Consider the following 27,028-nt stretch of genomic DNA (forward strand, 5'->3'; position numbering starts at 1 on the left):
GGGTACCAGCATACTCAGGACAAACTGCGCAACAATTACTGGGGTCCGATTTCTCCTGTTACGCTTGTGAATCTAAAAAAATGCTTGCTAAAACATAATTTTTGAGGAAAGAAAAATGATTTTTTATTTTCACGGCTCTGCGTTGTAAACGTCTGTGAAGCACTTGGGGGTTCAAAGTGCTCACCACATATCTAGATAAGTTCCTTGGGGGGTCTAGTTTCTAAAATGGGGTCACTTGTGGGGGGTTTCTACTGTTTAGGCACACCAGGGGCTCTGCAAACGCAACGTGACACCCGCAGACCATTCCATCAAAGTCTGCATTTCAAAAGTCACTACTTCCCTTCTGAGCCCCGACGTGTGCCCAAACAGTGGTTTACCCCCACATATGGGGTATCAGCGTACTCAGGAGAAACTGGACAACAACTTTTGGGGTCCAATTTCTCCTGTAACCCTTGGGAAAATAAAAAATTCTGGGCTAAATAATTATTTTTGAGGAAAGAAAACGTATTTATTATTTTCACGGCTCTGCATTATAAACTTCTATGAAGCACTTGGGGGTTCAAAGTGCTCACCACACATCTAGATAAGTTCCTTTCAGGGTCTAGTTTCCAAAATGGGGTCACTTGTGGGGGGTTTCTACTGTTTAGGCACATCAGGGGCTCTGCAAACGCAACGTGACGCCCGCAGAGCATTCCATCAAAGTCTGCATTTCAAAACGTCACTACTTCAATTCCAAGCCCCGGCATGTGCCCAAACAGTAGTTTACCCCCACATATGGGGTATCACCGTACTCAGGAGAAACTGGACAACAAATATTGGGGTCAAATTTCTCCTGTTACCCTTGGGAAAATTAAAAAATTCTGGGCTAAATAATTATTTTTGAGGAAAGAAAACGTATTTATTATTTTCACGGCTCTGCATTATAAACTTCTATGAAGCACTTGGGGGTTCAAAGTGCTCACCACACATCTAGATAAGTTCCTTTGGGGGTCTAGTTTCCAAAATGGGGTCACTTGTGGAGGGTTTCTACTGTTAAGCCACATCAGGGGCTCTGCAAACGCAACGTGACGCCCACAGAGCATTCCATCAAAGTCTGCATTTCAAAACGTCACTACTTCACTTCCGAGCCCCGGCATGTGCCCAAACAGTGATTTACCCCCACATATGGGGTATCAGCGTACTCAGGAGAAACTGGACAACAACTTTTGGGGTCAAATTTCTACTGTTACCCTTGGGAAAATAAAAAATTGCAGGCTAAAAGATCATTTTTGAGAAAATAATTTTTTTTTTTATTTTCATGGCTCTGCGTTATAAACTTCTGTGAAGCACTTGGGGGTTCAAAGTCCTCACCACACATCTAGATTAGTTCCTTTGGGGGTCTAGTTTCTAAAATGGTGTCATTTCTGGGGGATCTCCAATGTTTAGGCACACAGGGGCTCTCCAAACGTGACATGGTGTCCGCTAATGATTGGAGCTAATTTTCCATTTAAAAAGCCAAATGGCGTGCCATCCCTTCCGAGCCCTGCCGTGCGCCCAAACAGTGGTTTACCCCCACATATGGGGTATCAGCGTACTCAGGACAAACTGGACAACAATATTTGGGGTCCAATTTCTCCTATTATCCTTGGCAAAATAGGAAATTCCAGGCTAAAAAATCATTTTTGAGGAAAGAAAAATTATTTTTTATTTTCATGGCTCTGCGTTATAAACTTCTGTGAAGCACCTGGGGGTTTAAAGTGCTCAATATGCATCTAGATAAGTTCCTTGGGGGGTCTAGTTTCCAAAATGGGGTCACTTGTGGGGGAGCTCCAATGTTTAGGCACACAGGGGCTCTCCAAACGCGACATGGTGTCCGCTAACAATTGGAGCTAATTTTCCATTCAAAAAGTCAAATGGCGCGCCTTCTCTTCCGAGCCCTGCCGAGTGCCCAAACAGTGGTTTACCCCCACATATGAGGTATCGGCGTACTCGGGAGAAATTGCCCAACAAATTTTATGATCCATTTTATCCTACTGCCCATGTGAAAATGAAAAAATTGAGGCGAAAAGAATTTTTTTGCGAAAAAAAATTACTTTTTCATTTTTACAGATCAATTTGTGAAGCACCTGAGGGTTTAAAGTGCTCACTAGGCATCTAAATTAGTTCCTTGGGGGGTCTAGTTTCCAAAATGGGGTCACTTGTGGGGGAGCGCTAATGTTTAGGCACACAGGAGCTATCCAAACGCGACATGGTGTCCGCTAACGATGGAAATAATTTTTCATTCAAAAAGTCAAATGGCGCTCCTTCCCTTCCGAGCCTTACCATGTGCCCAAACAGTGGTTTACCTCCACATGTGAGGTATTGGTGTACTCAGGAGAAATTGCCCAACACATTTTAGGATCCATTTTATCCTGTTGCCCATGTGAAAATGAAAAAATTGAGGCTAAAAGAATTTTTTTGCGAAAAAAAAGTACTTTTTCATTTTTACGGATCAATTTGTGAAGCACCTGGGGGTTCAAAGTGCTCACTATGCATCTAGATAAGTTCCTTGGGGCGTCTAGTTTCCAAAATGGGGTCACTTGTGGGGGAGGTCCAATTTTTAGGCACACGGGGGCTCTCCAAACGTGACATGGTGTCCGCTAAAGAGTGGAGCCAATTTTTGATTCAAAAAGTCAAATGGCGCTCCTTCCCTTCCAAGCCCTGCCGTGCGCCAAAACAGTGGTTTACCCCCACATATGAGGTATCAGCGTACTCAGGACAAATTGGACAACAACTTTCGTGGTTCAGTTTCTCCTTTTACCATTGGGAAAATAAAAAAATTGTTGCTAAAAGATAATTTTTGTGACTAAAAAGTTAAATGTTCATTTTTTCCTTCCATGTTGCTTCTGCTTCTGTGAAGCACCTGAAGGGTTAATAAACTTCTTGAATGTGGTTTTGAGTACCTTGAGGGGTGCAGTTTTTAGAATGGTGTCACTTTTGGGTATTTTCAGCCATATAGACCCCTCAAACTGACTTCAAATGTGAGGTGGTCCCTAAAAAAAATGGTTTTGTAAATTTCGTTGTAAAAATGACAAATCGCTGGTCGAATTTTAACCCTTATAACTTCCTAACAAAAAAAAATTTTGTTTCCAAAATTGTGCTGATGTAAAGTAAACATGTGGGAAATGTTATTTATTAACTATTTTGTGTCACATATCTCTCTGGTTTAACAGAATAAAAATTCAAAATGTGAAAATTGCGAAATTTTCAAAATTTTCGCCAAATTTCCGTGTTTATCACAAATAAATGCAGAATTTATTGACCTAAATTTACCACTAACATGAAGCCCAATATGTCACGAAAAAACAATCTCAGAACCGCTAGGATCCGTTGAAGCGTTCCTGAGTTATTACCTCATAAAGGGACACTGGTCAGAATTGCAAAAAACGGCAAGATCTTTAAGGTCAAAATAGGCTGGGTCTTGAAGGGGTTAAAAAACACTTTTATTTGATTGGATGGGTGAAATATGCTAATTTATTGAGACAGGTTTTTTGGGTTATCAGGAGTTGTATGCCAAAATCATCAGTATTAAAACAATAAAAGACCTGACAAATTTCAGTTGGTGGATAATGAATCTATAATATATGAAAGTTTAATTGTAATCATTACATTATGGTAAATAATGAAATTTAACACTATATGCTAATTTTTTGAGAAGGACCTGTATGTTCACATGCAGCATTTTTTTCAGTAACCAAAACCTTTTCTATTATCAGTATAAGTGTTGAGTTCAAAACACCTGTTTTTCAGCTTTTTTTTGGAGTGAGGATGTTTGTTTTGTCTACAGTATGTTTAAGACCACATTCATACGATCAGTATTTGGTCAGTATTTCACATCAGTATGTGCAAGCCAAACCAGGAGGGTGATAAATACAGAAGTGGTGACGTGTTTCTCAGGCTATGTGCACACACTGTGGATTTTGCTGTGGATCTGCAGCAGTTGCGTTGTACAGCACCATGTAAACGTATGGAAAACAAAATCCGCTGTACACATGCTGCGGAAAATACCACGCAGAAACGCATGTCAATTCTCTGTGCAGATTTCGCAGCGTTTTACACCTGCTCCATAATAGGAATCCGCAGGTGTAAAAACGCTGTTGAAAACCGCACAAAAAAGCGGTAATTCTGCCGTAAATCTGCAGGTAAAACGTAGGGCGTTTTACCTGCAGATTTTTAGGAATCTGCGTGGAAAAATCCACGGCAGATTCCGCAACGTGTGCATATAGCCTCATTGTTCCACTGCTGTTTCTGCATTACAAATACTGATGTGAAATACTGAACCTGTGAAAGAGACCTAATAGTTTAATTCACCAAAACCACTTAAAAAATTGCAGTGAAAAATGCCGTTGCAATATCTGCAGCTTTTTTATTCTTTCATTGCTTTCTATTGTTGGTAAAATATTTGAAGGGTTTCTGAGGGATGTTATTCTGGATTATCTCAATGAGAATAACTGTTTAACTCCATATCAGCATGGGTTTATGAAAAATCGCTCCTGTCAAACCAATCTAATCAGTTTTTATGAAGAGGTAAGCTATAGGCTGGACCACGGGGAGTCATTGGACGTGGTATATCTCGATTTTTCCAAAGCGTTTGATACCGTGCCGCACAAGAGGTTGGTACACAAAATGAGAATGCTTGGTCTGGGGGAAAATGTGTGTAAATGGGTTAGTAACTGGCTTAGTGATAGAAAGCAGAGGGTGGTTATAAATGGTATAGTCTCTAACTGGGTCGCTGTGACCAGTGGGGTACCGCAGGGGTCGGTATTGGGACCTGTTCTCTTCAACATATTCATTAATGATCTGGTAGAAGGTTTACACAGTAAAATATCGATATTTGCAGATGATACAAAACTATGTAAAGCAGTTAATACAAGAGAAGATAGTATTCTGCTACAGATGGATCTGGATAAGTTGGAAACTTGGGCTGAAAGGTGGCAGATGAGGTTTAACAATGATAAATGTAAGGTTACACACATGGGAAGAAGGAATCAATATCACCATTACACACTGAACGGGAAACCACTGGGTAAATCTGACAGGGAGAAGGACTTGGGGATCCTAGTTAATGATAAACTTACCTGGAGCAGCCAGTGCCAGGCAGCAGCTGCCAAGGCAAACAGGATCATGGGGTGCATTAAAAGAGGTCTGGATACACATGATGAGAGCATTATACTGCCTCTGTACAAATCCCTAGTTAGACAGCACATGGAGTACTGTGTCCAGTTTTGGGCACCGGTGCTACGGAAGGATATAATGGAACTAGAGAGAGTACAAAGGAGGGCAACAAAATTAATAAAGGGGATGGGAGAACTACAATACCCAGATAGATTAGCGAAATTAGGATTATTTAGTCTAGAAAAAAGACGACTGAGGGGCGATCTAATAACCATGTATAAGTATATAAGGGGACAATACAAATATCTCGCTGAGGATCTGTTTATACCAAGGAAGGTGACGGGCACAAGAGGGCATTCTTTGCGTTTGGAGGAGAGAAGGTTTTTCCACCAACATAGAAGAAGATTCTTTACTGTTAGGGCAGTGAGAATCTGGAATTGCTTGCCTGAGGAGGTGGTGATGGCGAACTCAGTCGAGGGGTTCAAGAGAGGCCTGGATGTCTTCCTGGAGCAGAACAATATTGTATCATACAATTATTAGGTTCTGTAGAAGGACGTAGATCTGGGGATTTATTATGATGGAATATAGGCTGAACTGGATGGACAAATGTCTTTTTTCGGCCTTACTAACTATGTTACTATGTTACAGGTGAAAACACACTGAAAGAAGTGACACGCTACAGGTTTTAAAAAAGCGCTACAGTTCTGGAATCCAGTCAGAAAGCAAAAAAGAGCCTGCAGGAGATTTCGGAAATCTCCTATGTTTTGTTGGCACTTTAAAAGCAGCTTTTCATATACAGAATTTTTGCAGCTTTTTCTTCTGCAAATAACAAAATGCTGCGGGTCGGCTGCTGTGTACTTGTACAGCGTCCAACCCGCAGCGGCCAGATGTTACAGTATAGTGGATGGGAGTTCAAGAAATTCCATCTCTACTATGCGTGCACTGATACCCGCACCTCACCTGCGGAGACTGACATGCGGCGCGTCTCTCTAGACCCCAACATGTCAATTTATCTGGCGTAGACGTGAGTCTCCACAAGAGAAATCTCACCCCTTGCGCAGGCGTGTACTAGGGAGGACAGAGAATGAACTTCAATCCAATATTGCGGCCAGCATGCAGCCAGCGGGTAAGGAAAGGGTGAATCAAACACCCGAAAACTCCACCCATATGACCGAAAACCGGTCCCGCCAAATTCAGGTGACAGGTTCCCCTTAATATGAACATTGCTTTTTCTCTGTGTGAGCTCTCTGGTGTCTAACAAGCGATGATTTTTGTCCAAAACATAGTCCACATTCTGAGCATGAAAATGGCTTCTCCCCCGTGTGAGTTCTCTGGTGTCTAACAAGGTGTGATTTATGCACAAAACATATTTCACATTCTGAACATGAATATACATTCTCCCCTGTGTGAATTCTTTGATGTGCAACAAGTAAGTTACGGGTAAAACATTTCCCACATTCTGAACATGAAAACGGTTTTTCTCCTGTGTGAATTCTCTGGTGTGTAACAAGACATGATTTCCGGGTAAAATATTTTCCACATTCTGAACATGAAAAAGGCTTCTCCCCTGTGTGAGTTCTCTGGTGACTAACAAGGTGTGATTTCTGGGTGAAATGTTTTCCACATTCTGAACATGAATATGGCTTTTCCACTTTGTGAGTTCTCTGGTGAGTAACAAGACATGATCTCTGCCCATAACATTTTCCACATTCTGAGCATGAATATGGCTTTTCTCCTGTGTGAATTCTCTGGTGTCTAACAAGGTGTGATTTATGCACAAAACATTTTTCACATTCTGAACATGAATATACATTCTCCCCTGTGTGAATTCTTTGATGTGCAACAAGTAAGTTACGGGTAAAACATTTCCCACATTCTGAACATGAAAACGGTTTTTCTCCTGTGTGAATTCTCTGGTGTGTAACAAGACATGATTTCCGGTTAAAATATTTTCCACATTCTGAACATGAAAAAGGCTTCTCCCCTGTGTGAGTTCTCTGGTGACTAACAAGATGTGATTTCTGGGTGAAATCTTTTCCACATTCTGAACATGAATATGGCTTCTCCCCAGTATGAATTCTCTCATGCCTAAACACATCTGATTTCTGTTTAAAATATATCCCACACTTGGAACAAGTAAATCTCTTCTCCTCTGTGTGATTTTGTTGATGTATTACAAAAGATGTTTTTAGAGGAAAACTATTTCCATATTCTGGATGTGTTATTGGCTTCTTTGCTTTAACAGCAGTTGGTTTTTCAATGTCTCTTTTGTGACTTTTATTTTGCGTAGTAGTCTGTAATGTATCAGAAGACAGGATCTCTTTCATAGGATCAGATGATAGATGTTTGCTGTGAAGGGGTGATGGTATATCTGTAGTAATGGCATTTACTTCAATTGTACCCTGTGTGATCTCAAGGTCCTCTGATTTAAAAATTGAAGCCGTCAGCCATCCTTCTGATCTCCTGGTACAGTCATCTGTTAAGAATAAAACCAATTATTTTTGAATAAAATATCCTTGAAATTTAGATTTTTGAATATTTCTACTCAAAATGATCATAGAAACGGGAAGTTATGTAGTAAAATTGAATTATTCACTAAGACAATGACAGTCCACAATCTAATAGAAGACTTCATCGCATGAGCTAGTGAAGCGTGGTGTTCAACTGTTAAATTTACAAAATGGAGTCACTTTATGGGGTTTTCTACTGCTCTGGATTTCTGTCTTTCTAATAGGGCTTCTCAAATGGTGTGTCTGATCTCCTCTGGGGTCTGTTCCTGCGATGTCTGCTTCTATCATCAGTCACCACCATCATTCCTTCTGCAGGTGGTGCTGGAGATGGAGGAGACATTGTAACAAGCAGCTCTGGGTAGCACAGAATAGGGTGGTCGTGACCAGTAGTACCACCTAGTGTGGCAGTATGGGTAAGTGTGCAGTCCAGCTAGAATAATCATCTCCCTGCTTCAGGTAATTGGAAAGCACCACACCCTACTAAAGTTCGAAGCATATTGCCAGAAGCTGCCATTTACAACCTTGTTCTACTCTGGTTCAGTCCTGTGTGCTCAGCTCCCGGCTTATGTATTTGATCCTGTTGTGATCCTGGCCAATTTACGGACTTCTCTTATGCCTTCTGATATTGTATTTTCTCTGTCCTCCTGGTTCTATATAAAATCTAGGCCCCTCAATGTAATTTCAAAAGTGATTTGTTACCCAAAAATAGCTTTTGTGAATTTAGTTGAACATATACAGTACATTCTTTTCCCCCCAACTTATAATTTTACTATCATACGAAAAAAATCAAAAAATGTTAAAAAAATATAAAATGGAATGTTGGAAAATGCTGCAGACCTAAAGCATGAATACAGTTAATGTTTTTAAATACCTATTTTGTCTGGTATCACTATCTGATTAAGAAGTGTACAAATTAAGAATCTGAGAATTACAAATCTTTCTAAATTATTTGCCAATTTTCAGACATTTAAAAAAAAAAAAAAGAGGAGAGGCGAGAACAATGTGGAGAACAATGATGGGGGTGATGGAGAGGGCAATGATGGAGGTGGTGCAGGGGGAAGAGGACAATGATGGGACGTGAGGGATTGGGACTTATAATGGACTTACGAACAGAGGGAGGAGGGTGCTAAGCCCCTGATAGCATCACAGTGAATTGTGAGATGAGATGACGCTATCGGGGACTTAAAATTTATTGGGGAGTGGAAGAGGAGGCAATAAGGTGCATAGGCCCCTTTATAATGGAAATGAAAGGAGGGAGAAGCCTCTGTCAGGGACTTGTAATGAATTGGGAGGTGGCAGAAGATGCTCAGTACCCAATAATGTCTTCTCCCACCCCCAAAATCATTATGATGCTATCAAGTACTTTCAGTGAATCATAGGGACTAAGGCTATGTGCACACGTTCAGGATTTGCAGGAGAAAATTCTACAGCATATGCTAATGTGTTGGCAGGAAGAAAGTTGCATAAAATACTTTTATTTTTTTCCACATTTTTCCCACGCTTTACATGTTTTCCTCCATTAGTACAGGTGAAATATGCTGCAAGAATTGACATTATGCAGATTTTACTCAGCTGCAAATCTGCAAGAAAAAAGTAAGCAACATGTGCATGAGTCACAGGGATCTCATTCACTTCGTTTGTACTGTAAAACCTTACATATATTCCGTGTGCACATTACCTTCCACTTAATTTGGGAGAGTCACAGACTGAATAATTTATATTATTTGGCAGTGGATATTGTTGTTAATGGGGGGACACAGTGCTGCTTATTGATGAGCGAGTATATTCGTAGCACGGGTCTCCCCGAGCATGCTTGGGTGATCTCCGAGTATTTTGGCGTGCTCGGAGATTTAGTTTTCCTCGCCTCAGCTGCATGATTTACCGCTGCTAGACAGGTTGAATACATGCAAGGAATGCCTGTTTGTTAGGGAATTCCCACATGTATTCAGGCTGTCCAGCAGCCGCAAATCATGCAGCTGAGGCGACAAAAACTAAATCTCCGAGCACGCCAAACTACTCGGAGATCACCAGAGCGTGCTCGAGGAGACCTAGACAACAATGCCACTCACCAATCACTAATGCTTATCACTTTATATTTTTAATGGTGGGGTACATATCTGTATTCGGGGGGAGACATGTATGTGACCTTGTCATTTTCAGGGCTGCGACGATCATCGTGACAAGACCAGTCGTGGCTGGGATATGTCGATATGAAGGTCTGACCAGATGGAAAAGCGGCTTTAATTAGACGAGACGTCAGCAGTAAAGTTCCTGGAGGTAAATATTATTCTATATCGGCACTGTGTGACTTGGAGTGATAATGTTATCTGTAAAATCCCTTATTCTAAATTCTCACATTTGTGTGAAATGTGCGTGTGCTTCCAGGTATTTTTTTTTTTTTTTTAATCGGACGGCACATGGGCTCGTAGAGTTTTATAGGTCCATTCACGCATACATGAAAATCACGGAGCTGAGAATGAGATCCGTGAGGGTCAGAGAATGTCCTGTTCTGATTTTGAGGATCAGAATAGGACATGCTCAATGCGTCTGTAAAAGCGCGCAGCACACCAACACTGCATATGGATACAGGGATGTAGCCTTATTATGTATAGCAATCTCTTAGGATATAGTGTGCTCACTTATGTATAGCACAGTCCCTTAGTATATAGTGTACCCACTTATTATGTATGTATATGTATTGTTAGATATAGATGACTGCTGATGGAGCAGCCGGTGACCAGACGACTAGTCCATCAGCTCCTCCCTTAGATAAGAAGTTTTCCCATGCTCCATCAGCCGTCACTGCATTATATATCTAACAAGACAGGACGGTATGTAATAAAGACAGAGGGCACTATATATAATCCAATATGTTAGGGACAGTGCTGTAAATATCTGTAGCTTTGTCGCCATAAAAGGAGGGGGGCCCAGACATTTCTTGCACAGGGACCCCAAGCTGTCAGTGTCCGCCCCTGCATTGAGCAGCACAGAAAAGAGAGAAGGTAGAATCACCCAATAAGATATCAGGTTACTAAAAAGGCAGCAGCATCTTTAACCTTGACTTTTTCTTTTTCTTAGAGGCAGATAAAATGATTTTCTAACGTGTCAGCACATTCGAAGTTTGCTGTAATTTAGCTTTGTAGTCTACAGATCTGGGCAGAGAAGAGTCAGCATCTTCTTATTTCAGAAGGTAGGTGGATCCTCCAGGTTGTACACTCTATAGAAGAAAGGCTTTCCATGCCCAAAGTAATTGGAAAAAGTTTTAAGTGAAGGAACATATAGGGGTCTAATGGAAGAATTGTATCACATGATCATATGCCTGGACTACATTGCTGATAAAGCAGTGAAAGCTGATGACTGAGAAGAATCTGTGACTCTGTATTTTGTGGGTACTTCTCACCTGGGCATTTATCTGTAGAAATCTCTTTACACCACTCCTCACTCCTCCCATATGTCTCTGTAGTATTAATATGGGTCAGATCTTCACCCTGAAACATAAGTCACAGACAGATGGAGAAGTCACATCTATGATCAGCTCTAATCCTGCCATCTCCACCGTTCTCATTACACAAGTATAAGGGCCCCTTTCCACTTGTGAGAAAAACGGACGAGTGCAATCCGATAAAAAAATAGGATTGCACTCGGACCAATGTTTTTCAATAGGTGACATTCCATTTGCGATTTTTTTCCCAGCCGAAATCGGACTGAGAAAAATCTGTGTCGGCTGAGAAAAAAAATCGCAGCATGCTGCGTATTGCTGAGATTCTCGGACGAGACTCGCCAATGCAAGTCAATGGGTGCGAGAAAAAAAACGCATGGAATACGGACCATCCGTATTCCATCCGTTTTTTACGGATACCTTACCATTCTGTGGCACAGAACACTGTAAATAGTCCTGTAAATTACTGTATAAAAATAGTTGCAGAGAAAAAAAACGGATTGCATACGGATGTAAAAACGGATGATGCGATTAAAAAAAAAAAAAAAATCGCATTACACTCGCATGACAATCGCACACGTTACATCAGTTTTTTCGGTCCGTAAATCGGACCGTTTTTTTTCTCACACAAGTGGAAAGGAGCCCTAAAACATATAATACTGATGGATAAAACAAGAGTGAACACAACATAGAGGTGGAGATCTCATGACACCTTTTCTGCATTTACCTGATGATCATGAGGAACATCAGGATTTTTTTGTATGCAGTCCTGTGGAAGAAGAGGACTGGGACATCTCGCTGGTGTTGTCATCTTACAGGGTAGAACTGGAAGAAACACATACACAGACTGAGCTAATTTGTTACAGACAAATAAATAAAGACCGTGTGTATTTAGTCCTGTTTTTCACCTGGTGATGTGAAGGGCTGGGGAACCTCCATCATGATGTCCTTGTACAGATCTTTGTGTCCTTCTAAATACTCCCACTCCTCCATGGAGAAATAGACTGCGACATCCTGACACCTTATAAAAACCTGAAACATAGAATGATAGTCATCCCCCTCATCCCTTCATAGCGTTAATGTACAATGTCCCAGCAGTGTCACCTCTCCAGTCAGCAGCTCAATCATCTTGTAGATGAGTTCTAGGATTTTCTGGTCATTGATGTCCTCATATATCAGGGGGTGAGGGAGAGGCCCCGTAATTGGACTCAGGGGTCTTCTCCATCTTTCACACACAGGGGCCTGACAGCGCTCACTAGAGGTCTTCTTCACTACTGTGTAATCCTGGTTATGGAGAGAAACATTAGTAAATCTCACCACAGACACTTCCAGAGTCCTCACCTCTCCAGTTCTGACCATCGGTTATTCCCGTAGATAAGAATGATGTAATGTGATCCGAATCTCTCACCTCTCTAGTAAGTCGGAAGAGAATCTCTAGATTAAGTTGTAATAGCCTCTCCACCATTTTGTTCTTCTCCGTATCCAACATTGATGGGTTTAATCAGAAAAATTGTCTAAATATAGAATATCTTCACTGAGAGGATCCGATATCGTAGAGACCTTGATGTGAAGAAGATGACACCGATATGATATCATAAAGAATCCCATGCAATTATACAATTACTGGAGATAAGTAGAAACATATGATGAGATATAATTTGTATGCTAAGTCATCTCCTCCATGTTCCCAATCACTGGCTATGATGGCCATTGCTTCAGCAACTAATTGGCCATAGGTATCTCAAGTTTGTTGGGACTGACCAGGAAATATAGAGACTGGTGGAGGACTCATGCAGTGGTGGCACAAAGTAGTGTGGAATCATCAATGTGTTACTATCTTTACTTTTTTCTACATTCCCTTTTTTCCCCTGAATTCTACTGATAAAACATTTACCCATATATACTTGAGTATATGCCAACCCGAGTATAAGCTGAGACCCCTAATTTTGATACAAAAAACTGGAAAAACTTAATGACTCGTGTATAAGCCTAGGGTGGAAAATGCAGCAGCTACCGGTAAATTTCAAAAATAAAAATAGGTACCAATAAAAGTAAAATTAATTGAGATATCAGTAGGTTAAGTGTTTTTGAATATTCATATTGAATCAGTAGCCCCATATAATGCTCCATATAGTTCATGATGGGCCCCACAAGATGCTTCATACAGTTCATGATGGGCCCCATAAGATGCTCCATATTAAAATATGCCCCATATAATGCTGCACAAAGGTTAATAATGGCCCCATAAGATGCTCCATAGAGACATTTGCCCCATATAATGCTGCACAAATGTTTATTATGGCCCCATGAGATGCTTCGTAGGAAATTTGCCCCATATAATGCTGCATAAAAGTTGATTATTGCCCCAAAAGAAATTTGCCCCATATAATGCTACCTAAAAGTAGATTATGGCCCCATAAAATGCAGTTTATGCTGATATTATTAACTGTATAGTAAATCTGCTGCTGCTGCAATTAAAAAAAAAAAAAAAATGACATACTCACCTCTCGTCACTGCCTGCTGCTCCTCAGCATCCTCTGCAGTGACTATTCAGGCAGAGGGCTGCACGCACACTAACACGTCATCGCGCCCTCTAACCTGAACGTCACAGATAGAGGACGCTGTTATGACCTGGTGGTTAAGAGGCCACACTGATATGACCTGGTGGCTAAAACGCAACATGGGACGAGCTCTGAGAAGGTGGTATCTCTACTGACCGCAGTCCCTAATCCTAACAACAACACTAGAAATAGCCGTGGGATGTTCCCGACTCTCCCTAGACACCTCTTCACAGCCTAAGAAATAACTACCCCTAAAGAAGGAAATAGAAAGCTATCTTGCCTCAGAGAAACCCCCAAAAGGAAAGACAGCCCCCCACAAATATTGACTGTGAAAGGAGAGGGAAATGACGTACAAAGAAATGAAATCAGAATTCAGCAAAGGAGGCCAATACTAAACTTGATAGACAGAGAGAAAAGGATACTGTGCGGTCAGTATAAAAAAACTACAAAATCCACGCAGAGTTTACAAAAATGAACTCCACACCGACTCACGGTGTGGAGGGGCAAATCTGCTTTCCCAGAGCTTCCAGCTAGCCTGAATAAGACATAGTGACAAGCTGGACAAAAAGACATATATGCAAAGCAATAGTGTCCAAACAAATGGACAAACAAAAACTAGCAAAAACTTATCTTTTGCAGACAAGGACTGGCCATAAGAGAAATCCAAGGAGGGAACAAAATCCAACCAAGAACATTGACAGCAGGCATGAACTAAAGCCCAGAGCAGGTTTAAATAACAAACCCAGGCAAGGCGATTAGTGAAGGCAGCTGCTACAGCTACCTATAGAAGCAGCAGTTCCACTCGAAACCACCAGAGGGAGCCCAAGGGCAGAACTCACAAAAATACCATTAGCAACCACAGGAGGGAGCTCCAGAACGGAATTCACTACAGGACGCGGAAGAAGGAGCCCGGCGGTGGAATGAGGGCAGGTGAATATTGTGCAATGCCCCGTTATACTCACCTGCTCCTGGCGCGGTCCCTGCACATCCCTGGTTCTCCGGGGGCTGACAGCTTCTTCCAGCGTTGAGCGATCACCGGTACCGCTTGTTACAGTAATGAATATGCGGCTCCACCCCTATGGGAGTGGAGTCGCGTCCATATTCATTACTATAATGAGCGGTACCCAGACGACTTTAGCATATAATTTCCGGGTTCTATGTTCCACATGGAAACGGAAATCCTGCAAGGCTAGACACCAGTAGGTAAGAATTTTTACCATTTTTCTACCTCATCCATTTGAGTCGGGCATGGTCTGACACGAATTAAAAATTTCACCCCAACAGATCGTATCGCAATGTGTCCTCATCCCTCTTTATCGCCAAGCATTCCTTTCTATGAAGGAATAAATTTTGTCACGTGCGAACAGTTTACTGTTAAATACATCAGATAGGGATTGCATACATCAGTTAGGACTGCTCTATATGGGTATACCTTGACATTTGGTGGAGCAGCTCAGTATACATTTTTTGCAGAAAAGTTATCAACCAAATACCCTGTTTTTACATCTTTTTACTAGCACTTGCTGATTACTGTGATTATTTTGCAACAGAGTGTTTTTGGTTTTACTGTGCCCTTTTGTGTTTTCAAGTTTCTATGTGGTGTGTGAACATGTTCCTACAGACTTGTTCACTGTGCAAGTAGCCCATGTGTTTCTGTTTCCACAACAGTTTACTAGGTAGAGAACAGGATGCTCTTCTCCATGTTTCTCCTGAGAAAGGGCAGCTACAAATCAAAATTCTGAGATATCTATCTGGAGTACAAATTCCTTCTTAAAGTTGGGGACTACCAGGACCTTTGGCCGTCTCTATGACCACTCTGGCCACCGGATAGTCTTCATCTCCGTGAATGCAAAAGACCTCCATCTTCCTCCCAGGAATCAGTTGGAGAGGGAGTGTTGGCCTCACAAGGGTCACCAAACTACCATATATACTCGAGTATAAGCCGACCCGAGTACAAGCTGAGGCACCTACTTTTGCCATGGAAAACTGGGTAAGATTATTGTCTCGAGTATAAGCTGGGTATGCATTGTGGAGACGCATCCATATTCATTACCTTAATGAGCGGTACCATGTGACCGCTCAACACAGGAGAGGAGAGCTGCTGGCACCGGGACAGCGGAGATGCAGCGACGGAGGGTGAGTATGATGTCTTGTTAGGGGGTGTATGAACCAGTCCATTACAACTCACTCTACCATCTGTGCTGGGGTAGAGGACTCCGTCTGCAACCATTTTTGGACGAGGTGCAGTAGACCAAACATTTAAGAAAGAGGGGGTTTGTGCCGGTGATATGCCCAATGGTGTACCCAATGTTCCCTGACAGTCATTGTCACCCTCTCCGTTTTCTATTTTGCATATTCTTTGGCATCCTGCAATTCTGAATCATAGTAGGCCTTTTGTGGCTCCCCCATGAAGTTTGCTCAAGGACTTTGGCCCACTGTTCTGGCAGGAGTTCCTCCCTATCAGCGATCCTTTAAAAAAATGGTTAAAAAAGGCCTCAATATCATCACTCGGGGTCATTTACTTCAAGGCTCTCCTCACTGCCTTCCAGACAAAGAAATCAGCAGCTGACCTTGGAGTCAGAGCTGCTGCCTTGCCACGAACCGCATCTATGAGTAGTTAAAAATGCTGCTGCTAGAACTGTTGCATAACAGCTTATTTGTCTGTTGCGCAAGCTGTTGTTGCTGCTGTTATTGCTGGGCTTGCACCCAGAGTTTAATCGGGTCCTCCATGCTGTCAAACATTGCTTCCTGGTTTATAGCTGCTTTCATCCAAGACATGCAGTACTTCTGTAGCAGTCACATCTTCTCACTTCAACATCAAATGCAACAATGCTATTCATTTGAGTGCAGGATGAGTGATCACAAGAACTGTTTCTATTTAAAAGTCTGACTGATTTATTTATTTAACTCCACATCACAAGAAAACTTAAAATGCATGTCTTAACCGGCACAAAGTGGAAGTAAGAAGTCCATACAATAGTGTGGCTTTGACAGCTTGAGTTAGAGTCCAGCTGTTCAGTCCTTTAATCGAGAACACACAATTCTGTAGTTCTGCATACCTCCACACACAGACCATGTGTGAGACAAACAGGACCCCATCTTAGGCCGGGGTCACACTAGACCGTAATACGGACGAGTGCAGTGCGCAAGAAGAAAAAAAAAAAAAAAAATCGCATAGCACTCGCCCCAATGTTAATCTATGGGGCAGCTCCCATCATCCGATATTTTCTCGGCCGTATTCAGGATCCGAGTGAAATCGCAGCATGCTGCGATTGTCAGCGTATCTCGGGCGAGAATCGCCAATGAAAGTCTATGAGTGCGAGTAAACATCGGATTACATACGGACCATGCGTGTGTATTGCGAGAAATATGGAAGACTTCTCCAGGTGACAGGAAATTGAATCATCCATTATCAGGAAGCTTTGGCATGCTAATTTCTAGCCCACGCTGGATTGCAAACCAGGAAGCACGCCTCCACGGAGTGTTCTGTTGTAGCAGCATGGCCAGGCATATTAATGTGGAGATGCTCATTGCTCTGGTCCATGATAGGCCCGAATTATGGGACCAACGCGACGCACATTATGCGGACCGTGCACGTAAAGACGCAGCATGGAGGGCAATATGTCGCCACATGTTCCCCGATTTTGAGGAGCGACCTCAAGAGGTTCAGCAAGAAATATGTAAGTACCATTCTTCAAAAAAATGATGTTTTTTTTTTTTTTTCCCCCGGAAAAAAAAATAAGCCTGAAAGCATCATATGTGTTTTGCTTATGATGTGAGTAAATCATCCATGCTCTTGGTTGAAGATGCAAAAACATTCCCAAGAGACACAAATATGGCTTTAAATTATTTTAGCTATAGTCCGTTAATATAGGGCCAAAGGAATTTTATGTCCCCCTAGCCTCCTGGGCCCATGTGTTTTTGCAAAGCCTGTAACTGTTTGTGTGTGATATTTATCTCAAATATTTTGTATATTTGCAGTCAATGATGTAAATAGACGCTGGCGGAGTTGCCGGGACCAATACCGCCGTGAACGACAACTTTCTGGTCGGAGTGGTGATGCAGCCCCCAAAAAAAGGAATACCTTTATTATGACCGTCTAAATTTTCTTGCCCCGGTGATGGAGCTACGACCGTAAGTGCATGCATGTCTACAAATATTTAACACATTTTATGATGTGAATATGTATGTATTTTTTAATATAAATAATGTTTTGTGAAATACAGAACAGAGTCAAATCTGACTGAAAGAGAGACTGGATCTGACTCAGAGTTGCTGATTGACCCTGTTGCTGAAGATGCAGAATTGGCTGGACCATCTGGGCAAGCAACAGGCAGCAACCACCCTCCACCACCACTACAACCAGCAGCAGCGTCTACCGCTCCACAGGAGGCAAATCCTGAGGTTGATGAAGGAGGCCAGAGCAGCAGTCCAACATTGGCTCTGGATACATCACCACAGCCTACTACCAGACCAAACCGTGGTCGTCGCAGAAGGGTGGCTTTGAACATTGGCACCAGGAGGCAAGTTGATACCGGGGTGTTGGACTATTTGTCCCGAGCTGCCAATGATGATGGGGAGGAAGCTTACTTCCGCAGTCTTGCCCGCTATTTACGGCCCATTCCCTGCTCGCTCAGGCTGCGGACCAGAGGTTGCATCCAAATTTTGCTAGATGCGGCAACACCCCCAAACAACCCGACTAATATCTTTAATTATCTGGAACGGTGGCAAATGTCATCTACCAACCTTCTGGCGGTGCAAGACCTTCCACAGGACCAATCACAAACTGTGTCAGCACCACCCCCGCAACCTATAGCTCCCCAACAACAACCTGCACAAACCACACAACAAGGCCAAAACAGGGGTATTTATGATTTTGCAGCACATCCCCAATCTGACCACTTGAACAGACACATGTTTGGAGGCTGGTCCCAACATGTGTCTGCTCGACATGGCCATATTGGGGGTTCTGAACAAATGGGTCAAGCCAGTAGCCAGGACTTGATGCCCTTCTACCCTCCACATCAAGTGTTAGGTCATACACATGATCGCAGCTTGCAGCAACACCCGCAATTTCTATCTGCAATAACACAGGTAGACAGAGTGGTTGGTCAACCACCCAGGCCAAGTTCCGCACATGCTGGACACCCGCCATCACCACCCCCAACCTACCATAACCTGTAATGTTTTGGATGTTATATTTTGCCTGTCATTTTGGCTTTTTGTTGGCCTTAGTTTTTTGTGACCATGGCATGTAAAGCTGTGTTGTTTGTTTTGGTTAAATTACATATGAAAATTGAAATATGTTTTTTGAAAACATATATATATATGCGCAGAGCAGTAAAAATTTGTTCTGAAAACAGAGTCTTATGTATTGGTCCAGCTACATACATGATTTGTCAACTTTACACACTTACATCTCTTCATCATCAGATACATATTACACCAATTTCTGAAGCAAATTATGTGATTTATTACCTTAGAATCTAAAACAAAATTAAGGCAAAACAGCATTGTCTTGCCAAACCGTAGATCCCTCTGGTGACACAAAAAAATTGGTTAAAACATCACAAACTTTTAGGTCAGAGGGCTGACGACGTGAAGGACGAACACGTGTAGTTGTCAAGACAGTATTTGCATAATCAATGTCATCGGCAGCAGATGATGGGCAATCATGGTCTCTTGTAAAGTTGTGAAGAACAACACATGCTTTAATCACGCCATTTACATTGCCTTCACTCAGTTGGATTGCAGACTGAAGGACCCGCCATTTTGCACTGAGAATGCCGAATGAACACTCGACAAGACGGCGGGCACGGGAAAGACGCAAATTAAAGATTCTGCGCCGGTAGTCCAGGCCTCTCCGTGGATAGGGTCTCATGACGTTCCTTGATAATTGAAAGGCCTCATCTGCTACCATCATGTAAGGCACCGCATCCAAATTAGCACCTGGTATGTGACTTGGGGGTGGGAGATCCAATTCATTGTTGCGCAGCCGCCGACCCATAATGGAAGAACTGAAGACTCTAGAGTCTCCAGTTCTCCCATAGGCCCCAATATCTACAATTATAAACCTGTAGTTGCTGTCGACTAGGGCCAACAGCACTACAGAGAAAAACTGTTTATAATTATAGAATTGGGTCCCTGAACCTGGCGGCTTACGCACACGGATGTGCTTTCCGTCAAGAGCCCCAATACAGTGCGGAAACTGGCATGTGTCCTGAAATCCTTGAGCAATACGTAACCAGTCTGCAATTTTTGGTTCAGGCATCACCTCTTGATGGAGTCTTCTCCAGATTTCCGTGCATGTATCCCGCACAATCCCAGAAATTGTAGATTTGCCCAATAAAAACTCTAAATGCAGGGCCGCATATGATAGGCCAGTGGCAAGGAAGCTAAAAGACAAAAGAATATTGTTTTCAAAGATAAAATTAACAATACAGGGTGATATGGGGCAAGAAAACCCTTTTTTAACAAAAAAAAAAAATGAGATGCTATGGCTTTGAGCTTTTCAAAAATTTAAATTAAGAAAAGAAGGACAAATTATGTTGAAGTTACTTAACCATTTAAGTATCTAATTTGAATAAGGGGTATCGACAAAAAAATGTGTAACAGATTGGGTCAATTAGTATTAAGGCATACCGCAAGGTAAGGATAAGGCGCTCCTCAGCTGAAATAGATTTGCGCATCCTGGTGTCCTTCTTCGTGATCCCTGGACGCAAAATCTCCAACAAAATGTCAAAGGTTTGAATCCTCATCCGACAATAGTTGAAGAACTTGTCCGGATTAGTCCTCAGAGCAGCATACAGACGGCTGAAATGGCCTTTAGTGATACGTTGTTTGATAAGTGGATGTACCCACATCCGTCTCCGCCTCCTCGGATCTACAATAACTGGGTATGGCTGGCCAAAACGTTGGGAAAGTACCCAGTTGAAAAGCACACGCTCTGTGGTGTTGAAAGTCAGTCGATCAGACATGTTGCTCATCAATCCGAAGTGCATCAACACAAGCAGGGACTCTACTGCATAGATTGGTGGGTGGCACCTGTGTTTAGGGCCATTAAATAATGTTCTTGGTGATGATTTAAATTTTTTCAGGTGGAAAAACCGTTATATGTCCATTTTGCAAGCCTGCGAGAAAATCTCGCCATAAGGATGCCATACGGATGTCACACGGATGTCAAACGGATCATTTGATGCGAGGAAATCGCATCCTCGAACTGCACTCGGATCACTGTTTTGTAAAAATTTGTGCGATTCTCGTCCGTCAAAAACGGACCGTTTTTTTATACGTTGTGTGTGTCCCCGGCCTTACAATGAGAACCAGACCCAGGGGTTGTAATTTGATGAGCAAACTTCCTGCTCAACTCTTCAGCTGTTGACACTAAAACTGACTCTGTCATGGCCAATTAAACCCTCCTTAGTACTATTATCAACCTATAAATATGACACACAACTACCATATATACTAGAGTATAAGCCGAGATTTTCAGTCCATTTTTGGGGGCTGAAAGTCCCCCTCTCGGCTTATACTCGAGTCATACCCAGGGGTCGGCAGGGGAGGGGGAGCTGTCTAATTATACTTACCTACTCCTGGCGCGGTCCCTGCACGACCATGCTTCTTCCAGCGCCGCATTTTCTTCCTGTAGTGAGCGGTCACATGGTATCGCTCATTACAGTAATGAATATGGGGCTCCTCCTCCCATAGAGGTGGAGCCGCATATTCATTACTGTAATGAGCGGTACGGTGACCGCTCACTACAGGAAGAAAATGCGGTGCCGGCGAACAGACCTGCAGCGACGGCGCCAGGAACAGGTAAGTATGATGGGGGCAGTGCGCGATACTCACCTGCTCCTCATGACACCGGCGGTGCCGCTCTGTCTTCTGCAGTGACGCTCAGGTCAGAGGGCGCGGTGACGTGATTAGTGCGCACCGCCCTCTTCCTGAACGTCGGTGCAGAGGATGGGAAGACACAGCAGCGGTCAGCGGTGGAACGGGAAAGGTGAGTATAGCAAGTGCCGGGGGCCGGAGAGGTGAGTATGTAATTTTTTTATTCGCAGCAACAGCATATGGGGCAAATATCTGTATGGAGCATCTTATGTGGCCATGTGCAGCATGATATGGGGGGCAAATATCTGTATGGGGCATCTTATGTGGCCATGTGCAGCATGATATGGGGGCAAATATCTGTATGGGGCATCTGTATGGGGCCATGTGCAGCATGATATGGGGGCAAATATCTGTATGGGGCATCTTATGTGGCCATGTGAGGCATGATATGGGGGCAAATATCTGTATGGGGCATCTGTATGGGGCCATGTGCAGCATGATATGGGGGCAAATATATGTATGGGGCATCTTATGTGGCCATGTGCAGCATGATATGGGGCAGTTATCTGTATGGAGCATCTTATGGGGCCATGTGCAGCATTATATGGGGCAAATATCTGTTTGTAGCATCTTATGGGGCCATGTGCAGCATTATATAAATGTGAGATCCACACAAAAGTCAGTATACTGTAGGTGAATATCAAAAGTAAATAATCATGTGCAGATAATGTAATAATAATAATAATAAAAATCATTCATTCATCATTAACTGGCTGTAAAGTGGTACATACATGTTAGAGACTCCCATATTCACATGGAACATGCGACTTATTGGATGTACAGTATATATAAAAAACATTAAAAATTATATACATTTTACTATAGTGAATACAGATACGTGCCGAGCTGGCGTTTTTAATGATACCATTTTGGAACAGATATGTTCTTTTGATCGCCTGTTAATGCAATTTAATACAATGTGGCTGCGACCAACAAAAAAGTAATTTTGGCGTTATGACTTTTTTCTTGCTATGCCGTTTAGTGATCAGGTTAACCCTTTTTTTTTTAATTGATTGGGCGATTCTGAACGCGGCGATACCACTTATGTGTAGGTTTGATTTTTTGTTTTATTTTGAATGGGGCGAAAGGGGGGTTATTTGAACTTTTATATTTTAAAAACTTTTTGGCATGCTTCAATAGTCTCCATAGGAGACTAGAAGCTGCCACAAACTGATCGGCTCTGCTACATAGAGGTGATGGTCAGTTTGCCTCTATATAGCAGATTTACTCATTTGCTATGGGCGCCGACCACTGGGTGGCGCTCACAGCAAACCGGCACTGACAACTATAGAGGTCTCCAGGTTGTCATGCCAACACACCGGTGATCACGTGACGGGGTCACTGATGTGCGATTTTTCACTTTTTAAATGACTTTGATTAGCCCATATATGAGGAAACCGCAAATTTTACAAAAATTTTAAAACTGCATACATCATAGTCTGCATTCAGGAAGTCTTTGAACCCTTCACAGCCATTAATGGAAGTGAAATGGAAAACTATGGGCCTGATCGATCATTAGCAACTTATTGATGTCACGTTTCATTCTTTGTGATATTCGCTGAACATTTCTGCTCAAAACTCCTCAGAATGGCACAAGCAAGTCAAGAAGTTGGAGTAAAATACGGTAGTTTAGAACGTTGGGATATAAAAATAAAAAGTTACATTTTTTTTCACATCAACATGTTATTTTAGTCACAATTTTTTCATTTTCACAAGAGCAGCAGGAGATATTGGAGACCACAATTTCCCCAGGAGACAATGCCCAATATGTGGCCAGAAACTATTGTTTGTGCACAGTATGGTTCGGTAGGGAGCAATCACGGTTTGGTTTTTGGAGAGCAAATTTGGCTGAAATAATGGGCAGATGCCAGAACAGGAGAAACCCCCCAAAGTGACCCCATTCCAGAAACAACATTCCTCTAGTAATTCATCTCGGGGTGTGAGGGGCATTTTGAACCCACAATTGCTTCATACACATTTTGCAACTCTGGGATGTGGAACTTAACAATTATGTTTTTTTCCCACTAGTTTAAGGCCCAAATTCTTAAATTTCACAACTAGTAAAAACGGACCCCACAATTTGTAAGGGTATGTTCACACGTTCAGGATTTCCATCCTTTTTTTTTCAGGACAGTTTTTTTAAAAAACTGCAGCTCTTGGCAGAAAACGCAGGTCCTTTTTTTGGTCCTTTTTTTGTCCTTTTTTGATGCGTTTTTTTATCCTTTTTTTATGCAGTTTTCTATGCAGAGACTGTGTGTTTCCTAGGAAGCTTTTTAGGGCTAAAATGGCTGAAAATACCCTAACCCTACCCCTAACCCTACCCCTACCCCTATTCTAACCTTAGTGAAAAAAAAAAAAAAAAATTCTTAATTTTTTTATTGTCCCTACCAATGGGGGTGACAAAGTAGGGGGGGTGTCATTTACTATTTTTTTATTTTGATCACTGAGATAGGTTATATCTCAGTGATCAAAATGCACTTTGGAGCGAATCTGCCGGCCGGCAGATTCGGCGGGCGCACTGCGCATGCGCCCGCCATTTTGCAAGATGGCGGCGCCCAGGGAGAAGACGGCCAGACGGACACCGGGTAAGTATAAGGGGGGGAGATTAGGGCACGGGGGGGGCATCGGAGCACTGGGGGGGGGGCATCGGAGCACGGGGGGGCGGGATCGGAGCACGGGGGGGCAGCCACACTCCGCCCACGCACTTCCGCCCGCTCCCCCGCACTTCCTGCTGCAGCGGTTCTGCACATCAAATCGCAGTAAAACCCGCAGATATATTTTTGATCTGCGGGTTTTACTGCGATTTTGACCTCACAATGGAGGTCTATGGGTGCAGAACCGCTGCGGTTCAGGAAAAAGAAGTGACATGCTCCTTCTTTTTTGCCGCAGCTATTCTGCGCGGCTTTTTAAACGAAATTACGGACCATGTGCACAGCAGTGACTGTTTTCCATAGGGTTACATTGTTATGTACCCTGCATGGAAAACTGCTGCGGAACCGCAGCGGCAATACCGCTGCGGTTCCGCAGTAAAAAACGCACTGTGTGAACATGGCCTAAAGGAATTTCTTCCAAAATCTGAAGTCAGAAGTTGCTGCACATGGCCGGGCTCGGATGGGAAGAGTCACTACTTGGCCTTTAGAGCAGTAATCTGTCAGTAGATTGTGGGGGCCAACTGCAGAGCCCCCGAGGTGTGTGACCAGCAGAAGACCCCAAAGGTGACCCCATTTCTGACACTATCCCGTCAATGATCATCTCAGGCAGTAATGGACATTTTTATGTCACAGATAGTTCACTGCTGTCTTTACATTTGGCTGTGAGAGAATGATATAGTCCATCTGTTACAGTGCAAGCAGGTTGTGGGATGCAGTGACAGACAGAAGGCAGAGCAAGGGTTAACCAAATGTAACAATTTAAAATAACAGTGAAATCACTCCTCGCTGGGAGGTAAATGGTTAAAGTATAGTTATTAAGAATAATGAGGGCAAAGCATTAGCAGTCCAGTCAAGAAACTTATCATGTCCTTTGGGCTTCCCCTCAGAAGGTGATCCCGAAAGATTACTGCCCCCGACCCCCGACCCGTAATGGGGAGTCTCCAGCACCTACCTCCACCTGCAGAGCCGCACACCACATATATGGCTGTTCTGTGCGCACAGGACCTGTGATGAGGTCACAGGAGGGGAGGAGTCAGGGGTCACATGATCAGGGGCCTCAGTGTATGCAGCATTGTCATGGTGCTGGATGAGGGGAAGTTTATGTGTGGAGTCAGGAGGGGTTTACAGGGTGGATGTAGCAGAGCCGTGTGTGTGTACGAGGTGTACGGAGCAGAGCCGTGTGTGTACGAGGTGTATGGAGCGGAGCCGTGTGTGTACGTCTATGGAGCAGAGCCGTGTGTGTATGAGGTGTACAGAGCGGAGCCGTGTGTGTACGAGGTGTACAGAGCGGAGCCGTGTGTGTACGAGGTGTACAGAGCGGAGCCGTGTGTGTACGAGGTGTACAGAGCGGAGCCGTGTGTGTACGAGGTGTACGGAGCAGAGCAGTGTGTGTACGAGGTACGGAGCAGAGCCGTGTGTGTATGAGGTGTACGGAGCGGAGCCGTGTGTGTACGGGGTGTACAGAGCGGAGCCGGGTGTGTACGAGGTGTACGGAGCGGAGCAGTGTGTGTACGAGGTGTACGGAGCAGAGCCGTGTGTGTACGAGGTGTATGGAGCGGAGCCGGGTGTGTACGAGGTGTACGGAGCAGAGCAGTGTGTGTACAAGGTGTACGGAGCAAAGCAGTGTGTGTACGGGGTATACGGAGTGGAGATGTGCGTGTACGAGGTGTACGGAGCGGAGCAGTGTGTGTACAAGGTGTACAGAGCAGAGCTGTGTGTGTACGAGATGTACGGAGCGGAGCCGCGTGTGTACGAGGAGTACGGAGCAGAGCGGTTTGTGTGTGAGGTGTACGGAGCGGAGCCGCGTGTGTACGAGGAGTACGGAGCAGAGCGGTTTGTGTGTGAGGTGTACGGAGCGGAGCCTCAGTGAATACAGTGTGAACTGTGCGGCTCCTGTACACTGATATATGGAGCGCAGACGCTGCATAGTAACTTCTCCTCAGACACCCGGGGGTCCAGTGCTCTCTCTTCAGATTTGAGGCATCTTGGTACAAGTTTCTCGCCGGTCTATTACACGGACTCGGTTCCGGGTGTCCGTCTCTCTTGTAACGGTGGTGGGAACTGATGGATTGCTCTCTGACACTCAAGGGTTAATTACATGTGATATTCATGTATGTGATAAAGGTATGATACCCAGTGGGGCTGCAAGTAGCTAGGACAGGGTTAAAGGGAACCTGTCACCTGAATTTGGCGGGACCGGTTTTGGGTCATATGGGTGGAGTTTTCGGGTGTTTGATTCACCCTTTCCTTACCCGCTGGCTGCATGCTGGCCGCAATATTGGATTGAAGTTCATTCTCTGTCCTCCGTAGTACACGCCTGCGCAAGGTAATCTTGCCTTGCGCAGGCGTGTACTACGGAGGACAGAGAATGATCTTCAATCCAATATTTCGGCCAGCCAGCGGGTAAGGAAAGGGTGAATCAAACACCCGAAAGTTCCGCCCATATGACCCAATGGTTACTGCTTCTCTGCACTCCTGCACTGGCTGTGAGCACAGCGGCCGGAAAGCAGAGCAGTGACGTCACCGCTCTGCTTTCCGGCTGACCGACGCTCACAGCCAGTGCAGGAGGAGAGCAGAGAAGCACAGCGCCGGGGACAGACAGCGTTAGGTAAGTATGTAGTGTTTGTTTTTTTTACTTTTACGCTGGTAACCAGGGTAAACATCGGGTTACTAAGCGCGGCCCTGCGCTTAGTAACCCGATGTTTACCCTGGTTACCAGTGAAGACATCGCTGAATCGGTGTCACACGCCGATCCAGCGATGTCTGCAGGGAGTCCAGCGACGAAATAAAGTTCTGGACTTTCCTCAGCGACCAACGATCTCCCAGCAGGGGCCTGATCGTTGG

The 27,028-nt window shown here is 43.6% G+C and overlaps 2 protein-coding genes across 2 annotated transcripts in view; both read right to left on the bottom strand.

Moving 5' to 3' along the window:
- The window catches only part of LOC138666566 (zinc finger protein 585A-like), a 158,157-nt gene that overhangs the window by 61,734 nt on the left and 69,395 nt on the right, over positions 1-27,028 (bottom strand). The window contains exons 7-8 of the mRNA XM_069754770.1: positions 12,104-12,114; positions 6,348-7,238 (exon numbers count right to left, since the gene is read on the bottom strand). Coding sequence (XP_069610871.1) covers positions 6,348-7,238; positions 12,104-12,114 — 902 coding nt within the window. The remainder of the gene's footprint in view (positions 1-6,347; positions 7,239-12,103; positions 12,115-27,028) is intronic.
- Positions 12,056-25,200, bottom strand: LOC138663801 (oocyte zinc finger protein XlCOF29-like). Its single transcript, XM_069750145.1, has 3 exons — positions 25,137-25,200; positions 12,491-12,642; positions 12,056-12,366 (listed from the first exon to the last, which is right to left on the bottom strand). Exons 2-3 carry the CDS (start codon positions 12,569-12,571, stop codon positions 12,151-12,153), a joined length of 297 nt encoding a protein of 98 aa, XP_069606246.1. The 5' UTR covers positions 12,572-12,642; positions 25,137-25,200; the 3' UTR covers positions 12,056-12,150.

The sequence above is a fragment of the Ranitomeya imitator genome, chromosome 2, assembly GCF_032444005.1.
Source record: "Ranitomeya imitator isolate aRanImi1 chromosome 2, aRanImi1.pri, whole genome shotgun sequence".
Lineage (NCBI taxonomy): Eukaryota > Metazoa > Chordata > Amphibia > Anura > Dendrobatidae > Ranitomeya > Ranitomeya imitator.